This window comes from Cupressus sempervirens, chromosome 7, assembly GCF_028749045.1.
Source record: "Cupressus sempervirens isolate cs-2001-9-10 chromosome 7, ASM2874904v1, whole genome shotgun sequence".
NCBI classification, from domain to species: domain Eukaryota; kingdom Viridiplantae; phylum Streptophyta; class Pinopsida; order Cupressales; family Cupressaceae; genus Cupressus; species Cupressus sempervirens.
This window is the reverse complement of record NC_143124.1, coordinates 684,996,318-685,021,453: the sequence shown is the minus strand read 5'-3', so window position 1 is coordinate 685,021,453 and position 25,136 is coordinate 684,996,318. Positions and strand designations below refer to the sequence as shown.

Genomic DNA, 25,136 nt, shown 5'->3' with positions numbered 1-25,136 from the left:
TTTGACAGTCACAAAGCTTTGCCTCAGACTTTAGATTACCTAGTAAATGGTGTCAGATGCACAATCATTATTTACACTCACTCACCCGTCGACTATCTTGTCTTCTTAAATAAATTTTTCTATCATCAATTTGTAACTACTAAGTCATAACTGTGAAGCAGATATCAAAGTATTACGATCATATTTTAACTATATGTAACTTCCATGATAATTGGTGACACCACAAAAAAGACAGAGAAGTCTATAAGAAAATGCATCAATCTGAATGCTCAGCCTGTTTCACAATATTTCCAAGAAGCCCAACGAAACCCAATCTGTGATTGGTTTGATGGAAACCTTCAGAAATACATAAATGCAACTTTAGATATGCAGACCGAGCATGTCTAAGAAATATATCTTTTCTCTGTGTGCAATCTACACAACTCATCAATCCTCCCATCAAATATGATGTCGAATTCTGTAATCTTCCTTTAATAAACACTTATCGCTGGATTTATTTGACGACATCATGTCTTCATACGTATCACACGTGTCTTCCATCATTCTGTTGTCCATCATTCACAATTAAAAACTCTTCCTCAATCTTCAGTTGGTCAGCATACTATTCAATCCAAATTATGTGTTTTAAATCAACTTGAAGTTGCATGTATCAGTCATGCCATTGGGTATCAAAACGGCGCACTATCTACATATGTTTGTTGTTATAAACAAAAGATACAATATTCTCTGCCTCCTCATAAACTGCTGTTACTTGTTTTATAACAAATGTCTGTCGTGGAAAATTTTGAAGGCACCATGTCTATATTTCTTACTGTTGTGGCATATCTCCAATATAGTTTGTGTAAGGAAACTTGCAAGAAAGAATATAACCGTTTTCACATAACCCATAATAGATTTAAAATAAATATGTAATTGAAATCCACATGCAAGAGAATAGACAACATACTCACAAAAATTGTGACACAAGATATACCCTGGGAAAACCTCATTACTCATTGAGGGCATAAAACCCAGCCTCCAAAAACATCCATCACTATGTATTATTCAGCAAAAAATACCATTGCCATACAACCATGGAAGCTTTCAAAGCCATAGCCACAACCGAGAAATCTATATGAACAAGTGTGAATCCACACATCCCATGCCATGCTTCCAACCTTCACAAATGCTCTCTTGGCCAACCTGTCAAGCCTTGTCCTGGTCAACTCTTGCTTTTTGTCTTCTCCTTCTCTCCTACCAACAACTACCCTTGTGGCTGCTTATATAGTAGCAAGTCCCACAAAACCACCAAGTGGTATTTTACATAAACCATGTGCTACCTAATCCACTGACACCACATTTAATATTGGAATTTTAATTCTTTTCCCAATATTAAATAATTACATGAAATATTATCACCATGTTACAATACAACTCATCAAGTATATCCCATGGGAATCTTTACATGTTGCACGTCCATCTAGGTGCAACATTACATAATAAAATAATACAATATAACAATATTATGCAATGTGTGCAACACCCATTATCTCAACAGTTTGACGACTGAAACCATTATATCTTTGTCTGTAATACATGATCAATGTTCTTTCTGCCTTGTGAGTCTGTTTGAATGTGCATCTTTCACTTAGTTAATGATTATAATTTCTTTTACTCGTTGTTGCCTTGTATAAACACACGTTTCATATGATAACGTGTGAAAGGCACACACACTTTAGTCACTCCAAGGAAAGACTATCACTGAGACACCCAATATACATGACAGAATTGATACTTACAAGTTTTCTCAATAAAGAAGTTCCTTCACCATGTTATATGGTTCACTGTAGTTGCTGAGTCAATACAGTATACACACTACCTTCAATATATTTGATTGAATATATATAAGTCAATGCATATTAATATCGCCTCAAAATATTGTTACCACATGATCATCGACTTTATTGTCTTTGAAAAGTCTTCCACCCGTATTGTTCTCATGGCCTCTTACACACTTTAGCAAGTACTTGTGCTCGATTTAGATTGATGACGGTAATTCACAGTAAACTATTTCCTCCATGTTGTTTGACTCACTTCGTTCTGAAAATACCAGGAGTGTTGTGAGAAGCTGAACTCCAAGTTCTGTGCACACTTGTTTAATTCTTTTGTTTTTAACGCTGCACATTTTTATTCCAGCATGAGTGCAAAAACTCACATTTGATTGCTTCAAGAATAGGCTTTTGTTACTTGTGAAATCTCATAGGCTGGTAGAAAACCTGCTCTGATGCTGTGTTGTTTTTTGTTAGATTGTGTATAATTTCTACTTCATTGCCAAATGGAAGATTTGATCTTCCTATATATATGTTGGTGGTGCCCCTTCACCAAAGGTCACTACTCTTGGCCCATTTTATTAATTTAAATAATTATATATTACTATTATATAATAAAAATAGTAATTATATTACAATAATTACATCAAAATAATATGATAATATAATTGCAATATAATTTTATTATCTCAAGAATAATAGAATAATTATATTGTAACAACCTCTATGTTATCTATGTCGGTCGGAAAGAATCTGACCATGCTACCATAACACCAACACCAACTCCAGGTCCTCTCAATATTCCTTTTAAAGTTTCCTAGGACATTTTTCATGTTCACAGACCGTCGCTTGCCCTTTGAGTTACCTTAATAAAGTGTTGTAGAGCTGTGACAAACTATCTTGAGTTACCCTTTCACTCCATCGAAGTGTGCAATCTATTTCACTAATTGTAGTTTAGGCGTGTGAAGATGTGAGGCCAATGAACTTTAACAGTTGTTTGAATCTTGTAAGTCCTCAGTTTTGAAACTTGCTCACTTGCTAACCTTGTGGTGATGCGGTAAAGGAATCCACCATTTACTTCCACTGTACCCCTGAGTGCTACGTGTTTAATTGTGAGGCTATGACCAAGCCTCTTTCTAAATAGTTATTATTTCATCGCTCGATTGCAACCTAGAAGCACTCAATAATGACATTTCCTTAGAAAGTAATGAACGAGATTTAACACCATTTTTGGACGATTCCTACTAAAACAAATTCACTATTTTCTCAAGAATCTTGACTTTTTCTAATAATTTTAAAAGCCTAACACTTTTTTCTTGCTGTTTTTCAAGCTTCAACTATGTCTAGAATTATTTAAGCTAATTTAGTTTGTTAAATTGTTTGCTATTTTAAAAAATTAACTTGTGGTTTCAATTTGTATGTGTTAGTTGGATGATAATGGTAATTAGAGAAGGATTCACAATTGGTTCAGCTTGAGGATCTGTTAATGCCTTAGTACACACATGTCGTTATAGGTATGTAGGCGCACGTCTTAAGATGTCAGAGATAGGGCTTGGAAATATGCCTTTGAAGGACTAGAAACTAATAGAGTAATTGCACTGAGTTTGAAAACTAATTCATGGAAGCATAAACCGATTGAAATTCCACCTTGCAAGCATCACAAAACACAATATGAGGGTTTCTGGTGAGACTAAAGAGGAAATAAAAAGAGAAATTAGTATCTTGCTTGTAGTCCTTGAAGCGACAAAAAGAAGATTGTATGATTTAGAAAAAGGAAAAAAATCAAAGAACCTACACGAGAGTTCAACTTTGCTTCAAAATCCACTTCAGTTTTCTAAAATGCTTGCAAATGACCTTGCAATAGCTTGAGAGTCTGTTTTGTCTCTTGAGCAGCAAAGAATTCACAAAAATCAAATGAAAATTCAATTTTGAAATCGAACTCCTTATATTGACCCGTGGCAAAGTTTTTGATTCAAACTCGCAAAGTCTTAAGTTAGTGAGTTTTCTATAAAAATTCTATGATTTTTTTTAGAACTTTTCTACAATAAAAACTTGCTGAACAAAAAAAATCTTGAGTTATTCTCCACGCGGCAAGTGTTTTGCGTGTATTACAATTACATGTGTGTGTATAGCTGGAAATTGAATGTCTTTGGCAAGCTTAAGGTTGAAGTCATATATGTTGTATGTATGTTTAGGCAAGCATAAGGTTGAAGTTATAAGTCAAATTATATGTTGCCTTAATAGAATTTTGATTTTTCTTAGTAGGGCAAAAAGTGAGAAGAGACTCATTTTAATTGAGTTTGGCTCAATCTTGCCTTCACAAATTTCCTAAATGGTAAAAAGATGTGAAAATAAGATGGGATAAATGTATTAATGTCCAACTAAAGATCACAGGGAGGGGTCCAAGGGACTGTCCAAACAAAATAGAAGGCCAACACATAGCAGGGACACCAAAAAGTGTCCATGGAGAGAAAACGAAACAATGAAATCAAGAAACAATAACAACAACAAACAACCCACTAAGGGCGTTGGGTAGTTGAGATAAAATCTAGAACTAAAGGATAGGCCATAGGGCGAGAAGGGACACCAATCTGTCTTTGAAGTCTCTTGGAAGAAGAAGAAGGCCTTTGCTGAGTGGAATTCTAGCAAGGCCTCATGGATTTAACATGGGTAGAGGGGAGATTGAGCTGTTGCTTAGTACCACGCGTGGGAGAAATCATTGCAAAGAAAGAGGTGATGAGCTGATTGGGGTGAGTGGTTCCGAAGTTTTAAGGCCTCCTAGAGATAAAGCACAAGGCACCTTGACCAATGTACTTGTAGGAGGAGCTGAATCTGGGTTTGTCTAAACAAGCAGTAGAATCTCCCCCTAATCTTGTAGTAGATAGGGCAGCGAAAAATGAAATGTGTCTCTATCTCAGCCTCACCCATGCTATAGAGTTGGCAAATCGTGCCCTCCCTGGCCATTTAATGGTTGGTTTGAATGTGGAGCCGATGTGATCCCACTTTGAAGGAGTCGAGGGAGATGCAGAGACTCCTTTTATTAATTTGAATTTCATCACTAAAAGCATTTAGATACTGAGATTCAATTTTATCACTTTTCACCAAAAGCCCAAGATACCTTATATGATACCATTTAGGTAATTTTAATATCTATATGCACAAAATTTGACTATATTTTAGGTTCTTCATAAGTTTCCCATTGCCTATATATAATGTGTTGCCTTGATCCCATGTAACGCCCCACTTGGGATCCCAAGAGAAATAAACCTAACATGTTACAATGTTTACTGAACTTAAAAATTAAAAAAAAGTTTAAACAACACAAGATAACAATGTGGAAGAAATATACACATACACATACACATCAAGTACACATAAGCAAGTATGGGGCATTTATAATAGTAAATCCTAAATATAAATAGTTCATCGTATTCTGACATGAACATTTCATCATCATGAGGACATAATAAGCATCTTTCTAAGACACACCATATGACAACATCATAAAAGTAATCTCATTAACTAAATAAGAGAAATTAAAGCATCACCATTACAACTAGGAAATTGTTACAATTTGACATAATCAATTACTCAACATATCAAAGTATTGCATTTCAAATAGAGTAACAAGACTTGCCACGAGTTGGGTGAGTCGTTCGAGTCGGCGAGTTGAGTTACCTTAGGTAGGTCAAAATGACTTGTGACCATGACTTGGCGGGTCAATTGGGCTGATTCACTCGACTTGACCGACTTGGTTGGCTGACTTGGCTGACTCGGCTAACTCATCTGACTCTCGTGATTTTTAGTTTTAGTTTTCAAAATTTTCTTAATACATCTAAAATTTACCTTTGTACTTATGTAATTGATGTATGTTATGTATGTGATCAAATTACCTTCTATTTCATGATGTTATTGTGCCTTTAAGCTTTATTCAATAAGGGTGCATGAAATTTCTTCAAATCCTAAAAGATCTCTAAATTTCAAGGGTTTTGTCACTTTGTTGAGTCACTGCCGGTGCATGGAATTTCGTTAAATCCTAAAAATCTCTAAATTTCAAAGGTTTTGTCACTTTGTTGAGTCACTGCCAAGTCACGGGTGAGTCCAAGCCGGGTCATGAGTCGAGTTACCCTTGCCGAGTCTGGGCCAAGTCCGAGTCTCGTTACTTTGATTTCAAATATCAAATAACGGCTAACACATCTATAGAAGAGTCATGTATAACTTTAACAACTAAGTCTTCAATGATATCAATGGAGGGGTATTACATCCCAACACATATTGCATCTTTGTGTAGTTACTCGAGATAGATGTTTAATATCATTATTTATAATAATGTATTATGTGGGCCCTAATCACCCATAATTTTAAGGAAATATTTTATTCATAACAAAACCTTCTATATATTTGCCTCTATTTTAACATCCTTGTTTACAAGTCATGTATTGATGGGGGATCTAGTTCAAAGTAACAAGAATCGGAATCGGATCGAAATCGGCAAGGCCGAATCAAATCGTGAATCGGCCATGAATCGGAATCGAATCGGCCATGAATCGGAAAATTTAAAAAACCCTTGAAATTTAGTGAGTAACTTATTTCATAAACCCTTTATCGCTGATTTGATTCACCGATTCACAAAAAATCGTTTGGCTTGAATCGAATCGCCGAATTGCGTGAATCGCATGAATCGCCGTGATTCTTGGAACTATGATCTAGTTGCACAATCACCATATAATTTATATATTGATGTGAAATTCAGAATTATTCAAGTTATAGATTGCTAAGAAAATAATGTATAAGTCATAACCTTGAGCACATCGAGCCAGCTCTGTTTGCAGCTGATAGTTAAATGTCCCAATTTTTTACTTGAGATTTTGATTATAGTTCTTTAAAAAGTTGTGTTAGGCTAAAGCAAACTTTTGATAGCTAAGGAATTTTCTATCTTGACCCTTAGAGTTAAGAATTGCACTTTCTGATTGTTATTGGCTTTCTTTCCTGTACAATTCTGCCGAATAATCTATCAGCTAGTTCTCTCATATACATAATAAACATGATGGTCCAATGATATGATTTGTTTGTTGAAAGTGCCTACAAAGTTGCAAATTTCGAAGAGACTTTAAATTTCTATACGATTCTCTCCATTTCTTGTGTGATGGTTCCAGAAAATAACTTATCAAGAACATTGCTTCTGGTTTTTAGCCATTTATGTGTATTTGGTACTGTGAAATGACTTATTTCTTGAAAGTTTCTTCAAAGTTGCAATATGAATAATGTTTTCAAATTTCTATTGTTTTATAATTTGACATACAGGGGTCGCATCAGAGAGTGATTCACAGGGAGAAGTAGGAAATGGTTTTCACAACAACGCTTTATTTCCCGATGGATTTGAGGTCAGGAACAAGCTTTCCTCTCTAGTTATTGTTCATTTTGGTACAAGATCATTATTGTTTAAGTTTTAATTTAGTTCAATTGTCCTTCTTTGGTGCATGTTCTGAATTATATCAAGGGTATCCATTTCTTCTAGATATTGTAGTTTCTCTTAGATTGAACAAAACTGAGCTGATGAGGAAAAAGCAAAGTTGCATGGACACAGATACAGATACTAATGCAGATATGGTATCAGATATGGATATGGCCATTTTTTGATACCCCCAATATAGATACGGCTGGATACGACATTAATAAAACACACATATACATATATTTAACACAATTTTCTAAGTTATTAGAGGAGATTTCCATTACTTCAAAAGCATTAATTATAAGTTAATTTAAAACTTTACAACGTGCAAAAATGGTAGAGTTGCATTGGAAGAGAACCCCAAATAATGGGTTAGTGAAGAATAAAAGCATTTCATTTGTCTTTCTCATTTTGTGTAGGTTTTGTTTATAACTTATAACAATTTTTTTTTTAAATTTAAAATTTGGAAGATTTACGTCAAATTTTCAAAAAATCAAATCACAGTATCAGGCATGGTTGGAAAATGAAGTTTTTTTTTTGGGCAAACATAGGTACAATAGTTGATGTGTATTCAGGGCTGTATTGGATATGGGAATATGCACGCTTGAGGAGGGATAAAGGAGTTTCCGACTGCTATGGGAAAAACTGCTGGTAGAGATGCAGTCTAAATTTGAAACATCATTTAAAGTTCTGTCCATATCAGAGTCTCTTGCTCTTCATTGCGTATACTCTTACTGGTGGTGCACTGGTCCTATTATAGATTAGATTTGTTTACTTGAAGCTTATTTCATTACTACTGTGCATTAGAATTTTTTAGACAAATTAGGTGTTCAAGACCTGACCCCTATGGCACTTATCTTTTCTTAGTTTTTCAATGGGCAGACTTTGAGAGATTCATGTTATGGATCCCATTTTTCACATGTGAACAAACAATCTTTAATAATTTGTTGTCATGAGGACACATCGAAAGGATGTTGTCATGGATGCCCTTTCTACACTCTATTACATGATATTGAAACAAACATTTTAGGGGTAGTATGAAATTTTTTATACTCAATTGAAATGAGATTAGGGGTAGTATTAAAAAATGTCTACTTAATTGAAATGAGATTAGGGTTAGTATGAAAAACAACTTAATGATTAGGGGTTGTTTAAGAAAAAGCATCTCAATCAACTAAGTACAAATTGTGCCAAGTAAATATAGCATTGCTCACCTAGAGAGCAGTATAGGTATATGTAGGGATTGGCAGTATTGCTAAACCAAATTTCCTGTGGAGACTTTGATTTGATGATATTCACCAAATGGTTTTTTCAGCTGACTGGCTTTTTCAGCTTTTTGAGTTGAATGTGTTATCATATTGCTAGAAGCAGGGGCTGTACAATCCTCAGTGCTCTGCTGCCTTACCCCACATCAAATGAAACTAATGATCTGAGTACGATGAGGATGTGATCATCTCTTAGGTGAATTCCTTTATTATCTAAATAGTAAATGTACAACATATCTCTGCAATTAATAGCCTTATACTAGCTTCATTACATATTTTAAAAACTTAGAGGTTGAGCTTTAACTAGTTGGATGGTCAAATTATTCATACACGTTTAAGTACTACCTCTCCAACCAAGCTATCTTTGTTACTATTATAAGCTACTGTTCACACTCGCTCACTAAGAAAGGATGATTGAAAAATTAGTAAATAAGCCTAGGACATTTGCTACCATGCTAATGAGTCAATGACAATAAAATCATGGATGCAATATTCAAAGATTTCAAACAACCTTATTTTAATTATGTATGTAAGTCCACGACCAGAAATAATGACATAAGTAACAAACCAAAAAGTTATGACATAAAATATGCAAAGGCTCTTTTGGAAATATTTTTATGTTGAGTGGAGGTCAAAAATGATTAAATGCAGACAAGCCTCAGATTCATGTCCCTTTTCTTAGTGTCTGCCTTATTCCAAGTATGAGTTTCAAACAAAGAATGTAGTAATGTACATCCAGTCATCTGTAATCAGCCTGAAAATTTCAATACACAACTCTCCAATGCGATTTTTCTTCAATGTTTATTTTGATCGTTAAAATTGATTATTTTATTAATAATCATTTAATTACATATGTGCCTTAGATAGCATACTGTTCACACTCTTCTTCCAGGCCAAAAATTACAGGTATGCTACAATTGCACTTGACATTTCTGTATGATGGAAGTGAAAATAAAAGATAACCCCCTTGTGCCTCTGAGCACTGAGACATCATGACAATAATATGCAGAAAACCAAGTCTCACCTGAGACTCAAAATCAAAACATGACTTACAACAACAGGGGAGTAACACCAAGCTAGAATGCCATTTTTCTCTGGGTATTCTAATTGGCTGTCCCAGTGTTTTCGACCATGGCTATCTGCTTTTTGGTGTTTCTGAAACCAGCAGGCTGCCCCTGCTTTCTTCTCGGTTCTTCCTGCCTCCATGGTGCTCTTTTGTGCCCCTTAGTCCAATCAGCAGCTCACCAAACCTTTTTATCTTTGATAGCAGTCCAGGGAAAGAAGGGCCTGATAGGAGGAATGAATTTGACTGTATGCAGCCAAACTCCTCTCAGAACCACAAGTCCCTCCCTTGGTCTTGTGTGAGCCATGAGGGACTTCAATCCCCCAACACCACTCATCTTGAACACATTGTTGCATTAACCAGAGGGCCCCCACCTTCTACCTAGTTCCAAGTACCAACAAGAATAGGGAGGCAATGTCTATGTTCGTTCAACAACTGTACTCCCCTTGCAAGAATTTTTCATTGAGGACAATCGATACCTTATGCAAGAATTCATCATTACCAAAATTGGGAACATTTTTCAACCTGTCCTTTGATACTCTCCCCCTAAACACTACCATTGGCTTCACTAAACAAAGGGAGACATATGCTTGCATTGTCTCTTTTGCCAAAAAAATGCTACTTTCTGTATTCAGGGCTTCCAATACGATGAATGTGCTGTAATTGCTATAAAGGAAGCTAAAGATGGTATTAAATGGTGTCCTCCTGGTAATGTTACCTGACTTGTCACAAACGTGCCTCACAGCGAGACTGGGGAATTAAGGACCCGCCATTCAAATCCGCATGGCCTTGCTTCTGTACTTTCCTTGGAGATTTCCCTCCTTTACGCTTTCCACCATTGCCATTTGCGAATGCCACCCTATCTTCCTTCCCCAATATATCTATTGCCAACTTAGAATAATATTCTGCCTCCATATTTCCCTCCCTTTTGACATCTGAGATTTTGGAATTTATGAGTATTTCCAAAAGGTTTCTAACTTTCTAGTCATGCTTACAATTTTGTCAAATTTCCAATTCCCAGCTCTGCCTTTGATGATTGCATTTGTGGTAATTTGTGAGTCTCCTTTGAGGTGCAACTGGGGGATTGACATTCTCTTTGGTAACTTCACGACAACATGAATCACTTTAGCTTTTGCTTCATTGTTGGTGCTTGAGGCAAGTTTGCATACTCCTTGACAAGGTGTTCCCTCTCCAATCTTTGGCCTCACACCCAGCTTCTGATGGGCCTGGATTCTCTTTAGAGGCTCTGTCAAAATTGACTTCGATCCACCCTTTGTCTGGTGGCGTCCATGTCTTCGGACTTTCCCTCACCATGGATGGATTAACCCATTTTGCCCATTAACAGGCCTAAATTCTATCAGAGGTCTATTAATCTTACTTTTCTATTTGTTATTCTTGAGTACTATGCTGTTGAAACAACAATCCAAGACTGCACTCGACATTCTGGACAGCTCCACAGCTGCTATTTAATTAATATATTTACAACTTTTATCACGTGTCTTCTCTCTATTTTATATGAACAATAGCGCAACTAAGAGTATGTCTGATTTTGACTTTCATCATATATGTAATTTTTACAATGGCCTCTTTGTCTGGTCTTGAAACTGTCTTTTTAAAAGCATGGAAGTTATAATGAAAGAAGTCTTTCTTCCATGACTGATGCAGGTTTGGTCAAATTTTAATTAATGAGAATTGAATTCTCTTCCCTATGAGACAGATCACTTATGTTTGTATAGCCAATTGGATAGAGGGTAGACTTATCAAATTATGTTCAAAACTCTAAAGATTATCTTTTCCATGTGGCACCTGGTTTTCATTATTGATGATGCTAATTGGTTTCTTTTAATAAATCTACTGCCAACTTAGAATAATTATTCGCCTCCATATTTCCTTTCCTTTTGACATTTGAGATTTTGTAATTTATGTACATTGCCAAAAGGTTTCTAGTGATGCTCACAATTTTGTCAAGTTTCTAATTCTCAGCTCCGCATTTGATGATTGCATTTGTGACAATTTGTGTCTCCTTTGATGTGCAATTGGGGGATCAATATTCTGTTTGCTAACTTCACAACAAGATGAGCCGCTTTAGATTTTGCTTCATTGTTGCTGCTTGAGGCAAGTTTTTTCATAGTCTAAGCCAATGTGTTCCCTTCACAATCTTTGGCCTCGTACCCAGCTCCTGATGGGTCCAGGTTCGTTTTAGAGGCTCTGTCAATATTGATTTGATTCACCCATTGTCTGGTGGTATCCATGTCATCGGACTTTCCTTCACTATGGATGGATTAACCCATTTCTGCCCATTAACAGGCCTAAATTATATGGGAGGCCTATCAATCTTATTTTCTATTTGTTATTTTTGAGAACTATTCTATTGAAACAATGCTTGAAGACTGCAACTCGACATTCATGACAGCTCCGTGGCTGCTATTGACTTCATATATTTGTAACTTTTAACATGTGTCTCCTCTCTATTTTACATGGACAATAGCGCAACTAAGAGTATGTCTGATCTTGACTTTCATTATATTTATAATTTCAATAACGGCCTCTTTGTCTGGTCTTGAAACTTTTTTATTGAAAGCACGGAAGTTAGCATGAAAAAAGGTTTTCTTCCACGATTGATGTGGGTTTGGACAAATTTCAATTAATGAGGATTGAATTCTCTTCCCTATGAGACAGATCACTTACGTTTGGATAGCCAATGGGATAGAGGATTAGACTTCTCAAATTATGTTCAAAACGTTAAAGATTATCTTTTCCATGTGGCACCTAGACTTCATTATTGATGATGCTAATTGGTTTCTTTTAATGAGAATTGGGTGATAGGTCATCATTAACAAATCATTTGAGGAATGATTCATCTTTCAATGACATTTGGTGGTTAGTCATCATTAATGAGCCATTTAATAATCACTTGTAAATTTTCATTGACATACAAATGGCAGGTACCAAGCTTTAGGAAACCAAATCCTCCATTTAGGTGTTTTGATGCAGTGCCCAGCATAAGCTCTAACTGCTTATCTTCAGAGGTTTTAGTGACCCAATATATTCACACACGCCTTGGATTTGATCTGCTAAAGCTATGAAAGCTAAGCCTGAATATGGTTCAATTGTTCAATAGCATGTGGTGTATGGTTGGTTTTCAAATGCGGAATTGACTAATGGACTAGAAGCCTAGAACATGCCATGAGATGAGCATTGTAAGTCAACCAAGATTTGAACAAACGACTGGGCTTACAATCATAGTACATAGAGGCACCAGCACCAGACTGTTGGAAAGTAGTCACAATTGTCTGAGGATGGCATAGGTCTCAGATTCAAACAGAAAAATATGTTCTTACTCAAGCTAGCAACACACAAAATAAACCACCAAATGAACTGCAATGTCAAGCACTAAAGATGGGAAATTTCCTGTTGGACATTTAAGAATAACATATTTGTGCGTTCATAAATTTGGACTTGGATTTGAAACTGCTCAGATACTTGAAATCTTCATTACATAAAGTATTTTGCATCATATACAAGTGCATTTTCTTTGTAAATTTGGTGCAGCACTTGCATGGTTTTTCTCTATGATATTTATTGGGATTGGACATATCTGTGCACAAGAAGCTCAATTACAAAAGTAATATTCTTGTAAAGCCTAGAAATCTATTTGCAATTTGAAAGTCAAGGGCAGCTTTGAGGGGAACATGTTACATTGCTTCATTTTCGAAGCTTTATTACAGAAGCTTGGCACCTTGGAGTTTGGTTACTGGTTTCTGCGTCATTTGAGTGCTTTTTAATAAATGCATTGTCTTTCGCCATTTTCTGTGGTTTTTTTCAACTTGATAATTTTTTTGGATCAAAGGAAATCCCTGCTGTTCTCTTCATGTCATATATTAGTTAGCCTTGGCACTTCACAATGTTGCAATATATTTCTCTATTTTTGAATGGTCAATTATTATCTAAATGTAAAGGGTGACAATTGTTCTTGTCACTGTTTCCTTCATTTATTTAATTTAATTTATTTATGTTTTAATAATTGGTTGCTTTTTGAAATCGCAGTCTTTGATTATGGAGGTCTGTGATGAGACAGATGTTGCAGAGATCAAGCTTAAGGTGAGACTGTGATCCAATAGAATTGATTATTTTCTTACTCGAAGTTTCTGTTAAGTAGCAAAACTGTAGTTACATCAAATTAGAATTGATATGTGATTGTGCCTGAGGATTGAGAGATATCATGTGACATGAGGCATTTCGTCAATTGCTTTTGTGCCTGGGGATTGAGAGACGATTTCTCATCTTTCATATTAGTCAATATGTCATTGAAAAACATCTTTCTGGCAGGCTTAATAAGTAATGTTCTGAATCTATCTGCTGCTCATTTAATTCCCCTTCATTGGTTAGCATCTCTCTAGTTTTGTTGCCATCTACCATGTGCTGTTTGAATGTGAATGGAGAAGTATTATTTTAACCTTGCTTTTATGCTAGTCCTGGTCATAAGTTACAGCTAATGCATTGACAGACCATGAAGCATGTGCCAAAGTGGGTTCCTATAGGCAGTGCATGGGCTTATTGAGGTAATTAATAATGAGTGATAGAGTCACCCTAATATCAAGTGATAACATTAAAACAGACAAGAAGTTTATCCGCTATATAATGAGCGGTCTCTACAGCATAACCAGCCTAGGATAGTATCACTTGGTACTATTTATCTAGTCGAACACCCACCCTCAATCCCTTCACTATCAAGGTTTTTCCAGCTTACATTGTTAAAATTAAACCTAGTCACCATCTAATGTAAAGTCAATGTTAAATATGGGGATAAGAATATATGTTAGGAATTACCATGAAGCCATCCACCTAGTTGTACTAGGAGTTGACATGAGCTCTGTGAAACCACCATAAACTAAATATAATATAAACAAGAACATGTAGTTGGCAAGATATCATAATTGGCCTTTGCTCCAAACAATGAACTAAAATTTTTGTTCAAGCCAAAACATCTGAAAAGTTAAAAAATGTCTAATGGGTTGTGTGTGCTACAAGAGTTAATGTGAAGCAGTCCTAAGTAGGTGAGTCAGGTTCAAATTGCATCAAAGTTGTGCAACAGGTCAGAGCCCCAACAAGCATACAGCAAGGCGGCAGTGTAAAAAACATGTGTTTAATGTTAGAATGTGACTCCAAGTTTAATGGGATACATTTGGGCATAATCCTAGTTGAACTTTTAGTTGATTGTGAAAATTTGGTGCAAATTCTTGGCAGAACTCTAATAAGTAGATTGATGGATCACACAGTGAGTGTACTCTGTAGTTTCCTGACTTTCCCGGTTTTGGGGAAGAATTTTTTCGTTCTGTGTCTGTGCTGTAGCACGAATAACCTGTGTTATGACAGAGGCTTCCCTGTAGTCCATTAACACTGAACTGAATTTCATTCAGGGACTTCTTTTATTGTAACAGATGGATCTTTTTCTCTTCATGATGACAATAGGTATATATAATATAGCACATCTTTATGGAAATAAAATATTTAAGACTTGAATAATTAACAAGTCTTCAGCAGTATAAACAGGAAAAAGACGAGGCTACTCACTGCTTACATTGATAATGCTTGAATACACGAGGCTAATAAACAACATTGGTTTTTTTTAAGCGTGCAGCAATACCTTCTAAGTTGCTTGTCATTTGTTTTGCTGCAGGCTGGAAACTTTGAAATGCACATGCGGCGAAATATAGAGAAGAGGACTGGGCCATCTCCTGCTACATCTCCATCGGTGGCTGCACCTATCACAAGCAAAGCCACAGTTGTTTCTGATTCAGTAGTTAGCACTCCAGTACCATCTCCAAAGCCACCTAAACTACCTCTTTCCACTGGGTCTTCTAATCCATTTACCAACAAATCTGGCGGGGTTTCCAGTGATGAGGGACTCTTTATTGTAACTGCTCCAAAGGTGAAGATTTTCTGATTGCATTGATATTATCATAGTGGAACAAGCTTTTGTAATGTATTTTGATGACGTATAATGGTATATGAAATTCTGTAACTATGATAGGTTGGCATCTTCAAAAAGAACCGAGTTGCAAAGGGGAAGTTTGGCCCAGTGATGTGCAAAGAGGTATTATTTGCTCTCTCTTGACTTACCTTGATAATTGCCTCTCTGTTGTTGATTTTTCACATTACAAACCGTTTTTCTATGAATGTTTCCTTCATAAACATAGCACAGTAAAAGTTTATCAGAAAACATAGGTTCCATCCACCATATCCAGTAATTTTTTGCACTCTTAAGTTCATAAGTTGTCCAAGCTGTTAGTGCTTTGAAAAGATGGAAGCTAGAGGCATCTCTATGTTAGCCCTAACTGATATTGTAATTGTTAGTGGGAGATTGTTAGGTGATGATGCTATGAATGTATGCAAGAGAGTCATATCAGTTGTTATATTGTTATTGATGTCAAAGTCTTAGAGGGCTAGACATTATGCTAACCTAGGAAAGTACCATATCATTTGATTGATGAAGAGGATTTGAAGAAAATATGATGAAGACAGAGTTGATATGCAAGGTATTCAATGGGTACTTGAATGAGTTGGACAATGATTATGTAATATTGGTTTAATTGTTTTACAATCATGTATTGTTGAGAAGTATTGAAGAGCACAAGCATAACCGAGTCACAAGGTTAATGAAGGGAAACTATCTTCACTGAGAGTTTACAATATTGCCTGAGCGATCGGTAAAGGAAGAACACAGTGTTGCTCGAGCAAGTCAGTATTTACTGAGTTATATGTTGCTCGAGTAAATGTAATGTTTACTGAGTGACAGCTAGATGAACAAGTTTGGAAAATTTGAATCTAAGGCTAACTTTCGATGGAAATTTGGAAAGATCAAGAAGGTCTAAAGTGAGAGTCAAAGTTGTTACAAGATCAACGATGGAGAAAATTCAAGAAGGATCCGATGAAGGAAATTGAAGAAGGATAAGGATGGACACAAAGTTCTATGTAAGGTTATATTTTAATGTGTCTAAGTTCATTGTATGAAGGAATTCTGTTGTAAATATAAGATCAATGATTTTGATTAAGTGACAAAAGATGGAAAGATCTGAAAGCATTGATAAAACTATTTAAGGAGGAGAACGAGACAGTTTATGCTGCTGAGCTGATAATGCTGGTTCAAAGTGATTGATGATGCTGTTCGAAGAGTTGATGAAGCTGAAAGAGGTTTGGTTGAAGGTTGTTGAGAAGTGCTAAGTTGTTGAATGAGAAGAGCTAAGTGTTGAGCCAGGTGAACCAAGTAAAGCAAAGAGAAGACAAGAAAAAGAATCTATGAAAGAAAGAATTAGCCGAGTGAGTAAAAGACAGAAAGGATTGTGAGAAAACTGGACATAACTGATTCACACCTCCCACCCCCCTCCCCCCTCTCAGTTATCTAACACTCTATATGTTGCACACATGGCTTACTATGCATGAACTTGTGATAGGATGCTACAGCATTTTGTCACCATTAAGTGCAAATCATTAGTCTATATTATATTATTATGTATACGACACCATCACATTTGGAGTTGATTTGGGGTGCCCCTGAACTCTTCAAGGAAAAAATATTGCAACCAACATTTGGAATTATTGTAATAACCCCTGTAGGCTCCAGCTTGGACGAACATGGTTTTTCCTTTTTTATTTAGTTGTTTGACATTTCATCAAACATTTTACAAGCAACTGGAACCAACTCTAATACTTATGCTGATAAATTACTAATTGTATATGCCTTCCTTTAGCTTGGGTTTAATACATTTTGAATTTGGAAAGATGAAAAACTGTATTGGAATATTAAACCACAAACTCAACTAATTTGCTCATACACAAATTAACTTCAAATTGCAAATTCCGATCTATGAAATTAAAAAGATGAAATAACATAGTTCATTAAAATATGAGGAACCTGTGATTTTCATAGTCCATAGATAAATTAGCAGCAAATCCAACCGCCCACGACAGAGAATTAGAATGTTGGAATGAAAGATTTAAACCCTTACTAATACCATAGCAGATCATGCCCAAATACAACTAGAATCGCTGCCTTAGAAAGCAAGGTCTTCAATTCCAATGAGTAGGAAACTTGGTGTCTCAAATGTAGGAATTAAAATAAACCCCTGGCAGAAGTCATGTGCATCGAATCTCCAAAATTACCTACTCACCAATGATCACAATTCTGCCCAAACAATCAATTCAGATCCTTGCTGAAACTCACCAAATTCTGTCCACCTGAAAGTCAAATTGATCCTCTCCAATACAGATCAACGAATGCCGATTCACCTGTGAATTAATCACGTGAAGACAACAGATAATCATGGTGTCCAACTGGCATGTAATCACAAATTTTCCAGCTACAACAATCTTCCCAGGTACAGTAAAAACAAAAGGGAATTCAATCAGAACAAATTCTCAGATTTAATTCACAATACCTCAGTTGTGAATTACAAACCACTTCTCAGTCTCAAACCCTTTTACTTCAGCAAGGGCACAAAATTTATAATTTCAGGAATATCACAAAGACAATAAGAAAATAAGATAATCAAATAATCAGATCCTTTTCTCATCAAATGGGCTCATATTTATAATCTCCGATTGGCACAAGTTTCCCAAAAGTTTCTCAAATGAACTCCACTAAAGAAGCTTCCTCAACACAATATTGAAATATAATAAAGTGGCATTGTAATATAATTTATTAATTGCTTTGGCTCCCAAAAATGACCTTTTGCACCATAACATAATATTCTAACACAGAATGCTACTGTTTCTCGTGCCCACGATTTAATATTTTTCAACTCGGTTCCAATGAGCTATGACACTGAGGTGATCAACATACAACACCAACAAAAATAACAACCTTAGCATATTTAGATGAATAATAATAATAATTCACCCCTCTTGCGAAAACAACTGAAGAAGCATCAGAATAGAAATTTGACAACACCAGAGTGATCCCAATGAAGAAAGACGATGAAGAAACCTGACGCAGTGACTTACTATAAATAGACATTCCCTCCAAGATCCTTGGAGCCCAAACCAGAAGCCCAAAATAAAAACTGAGAGCATTAGACAACTCTAACTCAACTGAGCTCATCGGAACCAACAATTGACTTACTATAAATAGTAAGCCCCTCAAAACTAAGCCAAAAATCACCATAGGCCATTGAAAAGCCTATAACCCCACAACTGAGACCCTCAAATCCTACTGTTAGCTCACAAGGGTCATGATGGTGAATTGACCAAGCCAATTGAAAAACTTGCTAAAAATTGGGACATTACAATTATCTCCTTTTTGAAATGTGTGTCCACTTAGATATAGTTCTTCAGCTATACTGAAAAATTGTAGCTCTTCAATTCCATGATATACAGTATGATGGATAGCACTTGGGAAAAACCCAAACCTTAGACCAATGAGAAACTGTTAATTATCCTTTTCAGGGGAATTAGCATGTAGAGGATTGCAGTGGACTTACAAAGTTTAGTCCTTAACTTCAGATTTTGTTTTGAAGTTCCTGAATTTTTGTTTAATCAGTAATAGGCCTAAGCCGAGATTAATTATTATTAGAAGTTGTTGAGATTAATTATTACTAATTATTGAGAATAATTATTATTTGTTAAGATTTATTATATTATTATTATATGTTAATCTCGATTAGACTTGAACCCAAAACGTCCTAGATGAGAGGCTTATAACTTACAGTTGTGCTGTAGATTGTTGTCCATGTTCTTGTAGTTTGAGGTATATTCTATAACATGAATTTAATGATGGTTTGGTTTGCCAACAAAGAAAACAAAATCTTTCTTTGAATGATTGTTCTCAAAAATTCTTATGTTTTCCTATCCTAATCATTAGTTAACACTTTGGAAGATCATGTTTCTGAAATGGAGCCTTTGAAGCAACAATACAAAGATCTTTATGCAAGTTGTGATACAAATGCTGGTTTTTATGTCCATTCTAATGTTGTTTTATTCATTCAGTAGAAAAACAACATTACTGATCTTAACGTTGCTTTTCAAGAGACTTTATTGGTAATACCAACTTGTGGATGTTAAGTTAAAAATTGTTTTCCAACCATCTTTAATGATCCTTTAAGCTCCAACTTCATACTTAAAAATCAGAAGTTCAAGTCCTAGCTGTCTGTAATCATTTTACAAGTTCCAATGTCTTTTATTAATGTGCTAGCAATGGTCTAAATTCCAATTGAAATCAATACATTCTAAACTGTTAAATAGGACATAGGCTCTAGGGTTGGGTAAAGATAAAAGGGAGTTAAAGTTCCATAGTAACGAGACTTGCTGTGAGTCGGGCGAGTTGAGTTACCTCAGCTGGGTCAAAATGACTCGTGACCTTGACTGCGACTCGCCTGACTCGGCTAACTCATCTGACTTGTCTGATTTTTTAATTTTTGTTTTCAAATTTTTCTTAATACATCTAAAATTTACCTTTGTACTTATGTAATCGATGTATGTTATGTATGTGATCAAGCTACCTTCTATTTCATGATGCTATTGTGTCTTTAAGCTTTATTCAATAATGGGTGCATGGAATCTCTTTAAATCCTAAAAAATCTCTAAATTTCAAGGGTTTTGTCACTTTGCCAAGTCACTGCTGAGTCTGAGCCGGGTCACGAGTCGAGTTACCTTTGCCGAGTCTGGGCCGTGTCCGAGTCTTGTTAGTTTGAGTTAAACACAAAATCCATAATGATGACATTTCAGTTTCTGAAATTTGAGTTATGTCTGAAGGCAATGGTTGGTCCTCTAGTTTGCATTATGATAGCTTCTTTACTGAATCTCTATAATTGGGTGGACTGATCTTTAAAGAGGACATAAGCTCTAGGGTAAGGAAAAGATAAAAAGGAGGTAAATGCAAAAGCTGAAATGATGATGGTATAGTAATTTATTTCCAAAATAAAAGAAAACTTTTCTTACTTAAGGATTCATTTTCGAATCATTGAGAGGTGGAGTGAGGACCATGAAATAGAAACACATAAGAAAATGTTCCGACATCAAGTGATATAAGCCTTTTATATAAGTTTTAATCAATGTTACAACAGTACAGGGGTACTTTAGGATGACAGGATACTAGGGCGAGTTTCTAGGATGTAGGGAAAATGGGCCCCATTTTTGGGACGGTGAGGGGACGGCTAGGGGACGACAACAAGGGGAGGACAGGCCAGAGAGGGGGGTTGTATAGTATACATATAGAACTTGAAATGCTAGTTATGAAATTATGTTTCAGTGGTTCATTAGAACATACCAAATTAAAATACTTGAATATAGCAAATTTGCAACATGAATTAGAACCATTGACATTCAACCTAGTAATGTATTACATACCCAATAGTAACATTAAAAAATCAAAATTCAAATAGAAATTTAAGTACACATCCTAGTGGCGGCATGGTTGCAGAATGGTGGTGGGGGTGCTTGGGTACTCAAGTACCCAGTGCGGGGACGTCTTGGGGATGGGTACTTCAAGGTTTGGGAGGGGGGTGCGAGTCTCCGAGTTACATTGGTTTAATGTTAAGTCATATTATTAATCTGTGTTTGTTGAATTTAGTATTCCACAACTATTAATTGTTAGAAAAAGTATATTTGAGGTTTGCATTTTGTATTTTTAAATTGCAGAAGGAAAAATTATAAAAATAGTTTAGGACTTCCAATATATGTCAGGAACTCTTGTAAACTTATGTAAACCATAATAGTGATGACTTTAGTTCATATCCCAGGTTTTGTGGGGGGCAATCCTACATATTATTTATTAGTAATCACGATTATAGATTATGCAAATGAAGAACAAAAACAATTAACCAAATACACATTCAAGGTGTGGAAGGCTTCCTGGGAACTTCTGTTCAAACCATGTATGAGCATGATAAAATTATTTCCTAGGATGTCTCATCTTATAGTTCTGCTTTACTTCTACAAGCCACACAATGCTTGTATTTATATAGAGGGTTGTAATAGAAGCGTGGCATGTATCTCAGGTTGTTACGATAATGATAATCATTAACCCAAGTCTCAGTTGGCATAGATTTCAAAAAACTTAAAAGTAAAAAATTAAAAATATAGCCAACATAAGTAAATATAGAAATTGTTAATGTTAATGTAGTTTCAATCGGATAAAACTCACTATATATATATATATATATATTCAAATATATATATGTGTGTTAAATAACAAACTATTAATTAAATACTAATGAATAGATGTGTTCAGTGAAGGGACATGTCTATCCATATTTCATCTAATATAAGAGAGATGGCTGCCATTTGGAAAGTATATACCTACAAGGGCAATGCAACTACATTTGCAGCGATCCACAAACTTAACATGGTGTTAGAGCAAAGTTTGGGAATAAAGGTGTTAAAGATAATTTCACAACAAAGAAAGTTTGGATACGACTTGGTAGAGTTGCATGGGAGATCTACAGACCGAGTGCTTGGAAGACAAAAGTACAGATCGAGTGTCTTGAAAAACAAATAGGTGACTGAGAGCCAAGCATCAATTTCTATTGGATTTTAAATGAGATTGAATTTATAATTAATTGAAGACCCAAACCAATAACCATTGAACACATCATAAAGTCATCTATAGTCAACAAAAGGATTAGTAAGTGGGCTGGTTGAAAATGTTCGGTAATATTGAGCTTGTTAGTCAATTCATGCAAGATATAAATGATGAATATCAAATGGTAAACCATGTTATTAGTCTTATTAAACAAACTTGGAGTTTCTTTGTTACATTCTCCAAATACTGGTGAGGTAAGGTATCGACTATCACTAGGAAATATTTATCATTTCCATTTGGACGGTACCCACTTTATCAAATTTAATGAAGGATAAGGTATTGATTTGGTGAAAGAAACGGAAATTGTATTGATGCCATGTATCAAACATTACCATGAAAGGCGTGTAAAACAAACACCAAATAACATAAAACATAAAATATATTATTTAATAAGGAAGAGATGTATTTGGCTTGATCCTTCAATTGGGCAAAACAAGTAACCCTAGAAAGGAACACCGAAAAATATTAGACATTGCCTTTGAAAGAAAAAATAATTGAAGGAGCAAAGACACAATTTTGAACATACATATCTACCACCGATGACTTGGAGAATGAAGGTGCATGCAATTATAAACTTTGCCATCGAAGAGATGACGCTTTGGATAAAGGGGCCACCGTGGACTACGAGGATACCAATTCATTCCAGTGGGGAGTACGTGGCATTACATGTATGATATCCCAATTAAGTTGCCCATTATAAATTAGTGGAGAATCATAAAATAAAACCGATTAATGCTTTGGGATACGACACCCTTAAGGTAAGTAATTATGATATAAGAAATATGAGTTAGAAATAAAGGAAAGACTTCCAACGGTAGTCAAAAAGTAAAATGGACCAGACTCGCAGAATTATTTATTATCGTTGAGTATCGTATCAATCTCTTTAATATTTTTTCTTTTTCTGTATTTCTATACTTAGAGCTAGTTACTGTGATATTTTCCTTTCTCTTTGAGTATATTATTGCAGGAAAAGGGAGATTGATTTTAGACTTAGAGGAAGTTTGACATCTCTTCAAAGATAACATTGGATGAGCAGTTATGAAGATTGATATTTAGAGGGAGTCTGAAAGTCCATGTGTGTGACTCATAGAACCAAGACTCGAACCCGGCCTTGACTCAGCAAGGGTAACTCGACTTGTGAACTGGCTTGGACTCACCGTGAGTCGGCAAAGTGATAAAACCCTTGAAATTTAGAGATTTTTTAGGATTCAAAGAACATTCCATGCACATTTAGGAGGTCATTTCTCAAAGAGTACATGGTGAATGTCATATGAGAAGACATTCAGATGGCCATTACTTCCAATATCATTACTCAGAGTATTTGGTGAATATCATTTGTTGATATTCTGGAGGCCAATACTCGTGATATCAAAATGTTGAATATCTTTTGATCAAAGATATTACATTGAGGTAATATATGCTCCTGTGTTTATCCTCCCTAACTAAGAGGGAGTGTTAATGTTAGTGTAGTTTCAGTTGGATAAAACTCACTATATATATATATATATATATATATGAGATATATTTTTAATTGGATATATGAGATATAAATATATTATATGTGTGTCAAATAACAAACTATTATATTAAATACTAATGAATAGACATATATCTATCCATATTTCATCTAATATAACAGAGATGGCAGCCATTTGGAAAGTATATATTAAAAGGGCAATGCAACTACATTTGCAATGATCCACAAACTTAACAGAAATAAACCATGTAAATACATGAAACAAAAATATATGTATATATGTTTATTTTCGTCTTCAATTGTAAAAATTATTATAAGTTATAAACTAAAATATTTTTATTTAGTAGTAAAGTGATTATTTACATTTAATATAATGACATCAAAATAGTTTAAGTATATTTTGATGCGTGCAAATGGAAGTATAACAAAATGAAACACAAGTACATAAATGATAATATTTACTACACTCTTCAAAGTAAAACCAAAAACAAAGAATTGCTGAAATAATGAATGGTGGCTTTTCCAAAAGTATAATTAAAAGTTACAAAAGTAAAATAGCTCTTCAAATGAAATTAAAAAATACAATGTAAAATAACTCTCAACCTATTAAATGTCTGTGCATGTAGGTACTAAATGTTATATTTCAAAATTAAAATGAGACAACTTTTAAAATCATAAGTAGATTAAACAGCTCAAAACTGACTATTTTCAGCATTTTTTAGATGTATTCACAGTTGCAAGACCCGGTCTTAGTGCCTGGACTCAACAAGCCTTGGTGCTTGGACTCAACAAGCTCAATGAACACTCGACAAAGACTCAAATAATCGGTAAATCCAAGGATATTAATTTTTTATTAAGACTTGCATCCTGCATCCTTTAATAAATAAATCTTAACGACACAATAATCCCATCAAATAAATAGAAGGTATTTTGAACACATACACCAGTTTACATTGATCACATAAGTATGAATGAAAATTTTAGACTTTAGCTATAGGAAACAAGGTAAACTAAATGACACATTAGAAAAGTCAAATGTTTACAAAGTTCATGGAATATGAAATCCATGGCATCTAATGTTCAAAATACATATCAAAATAAAAGCTAGAGCCTAGAAGTCTAAGATTTAGAGGAGCCTATATCAATGACCACTCGACCTCACAATCCTCCTACACGTGCACCTAAGATAGGTCTGGGATGATTTGGCAACCATGATAGCCGCCAGTGTCTCAAGCTTAGCCTAGTGACATGCACATCCTCATCCCATCATCATATGGATCCTCTAATGATTCTCCTTGTGCCCTTTAGCCTCCTCTACAATTGCCACTACCTCTACCTCAATCGACCCATTCCAAGTCTTCATAATTGAAGAGTGGATTAGCAAACTCAATGTCCCACCTTGCCTATGGATCAACCTTCTCTAAAGTGACAGGATGTAATATCCCCATCAAAATAAGATCTATATAATTAAAATTTAAATGAATAATTAAT

At 35.1% G+C, this 25,136-nt stretch overlaps 1 protein-coding gene across 1 annotated transcript in view; it reads left to right on the top strand.

Annotated features, from left to right (window-relative positions):
- The window catches only part of LOC149548632 (uncharacterized), a 53,906-nt gene that overhangs the window by 19,100 nt on the left and 9,670 nt on the right, over nt 1-25,136 (top strand). Inside the window, exons 3-6 of the mRNA XM_089792541.1 lie at nt 7,113-7,192; nt 13,639-13,692; nt 15,272-15,523; nt 15,626-15,688. Of these exons, the coding sequence (XP_089648667.1) occupies nt 7,113-7,192; nt 13,639-13,692; nt 15,272-15,523; nt 15,626-15,688 (449 nt within the window). The remainder of the gene's footprint in view (nt 1-7,112; nt 7,193-13,638; nt 13,693-15,271; nt 15,524-15,625; nt 15,689-25,136) is intronic.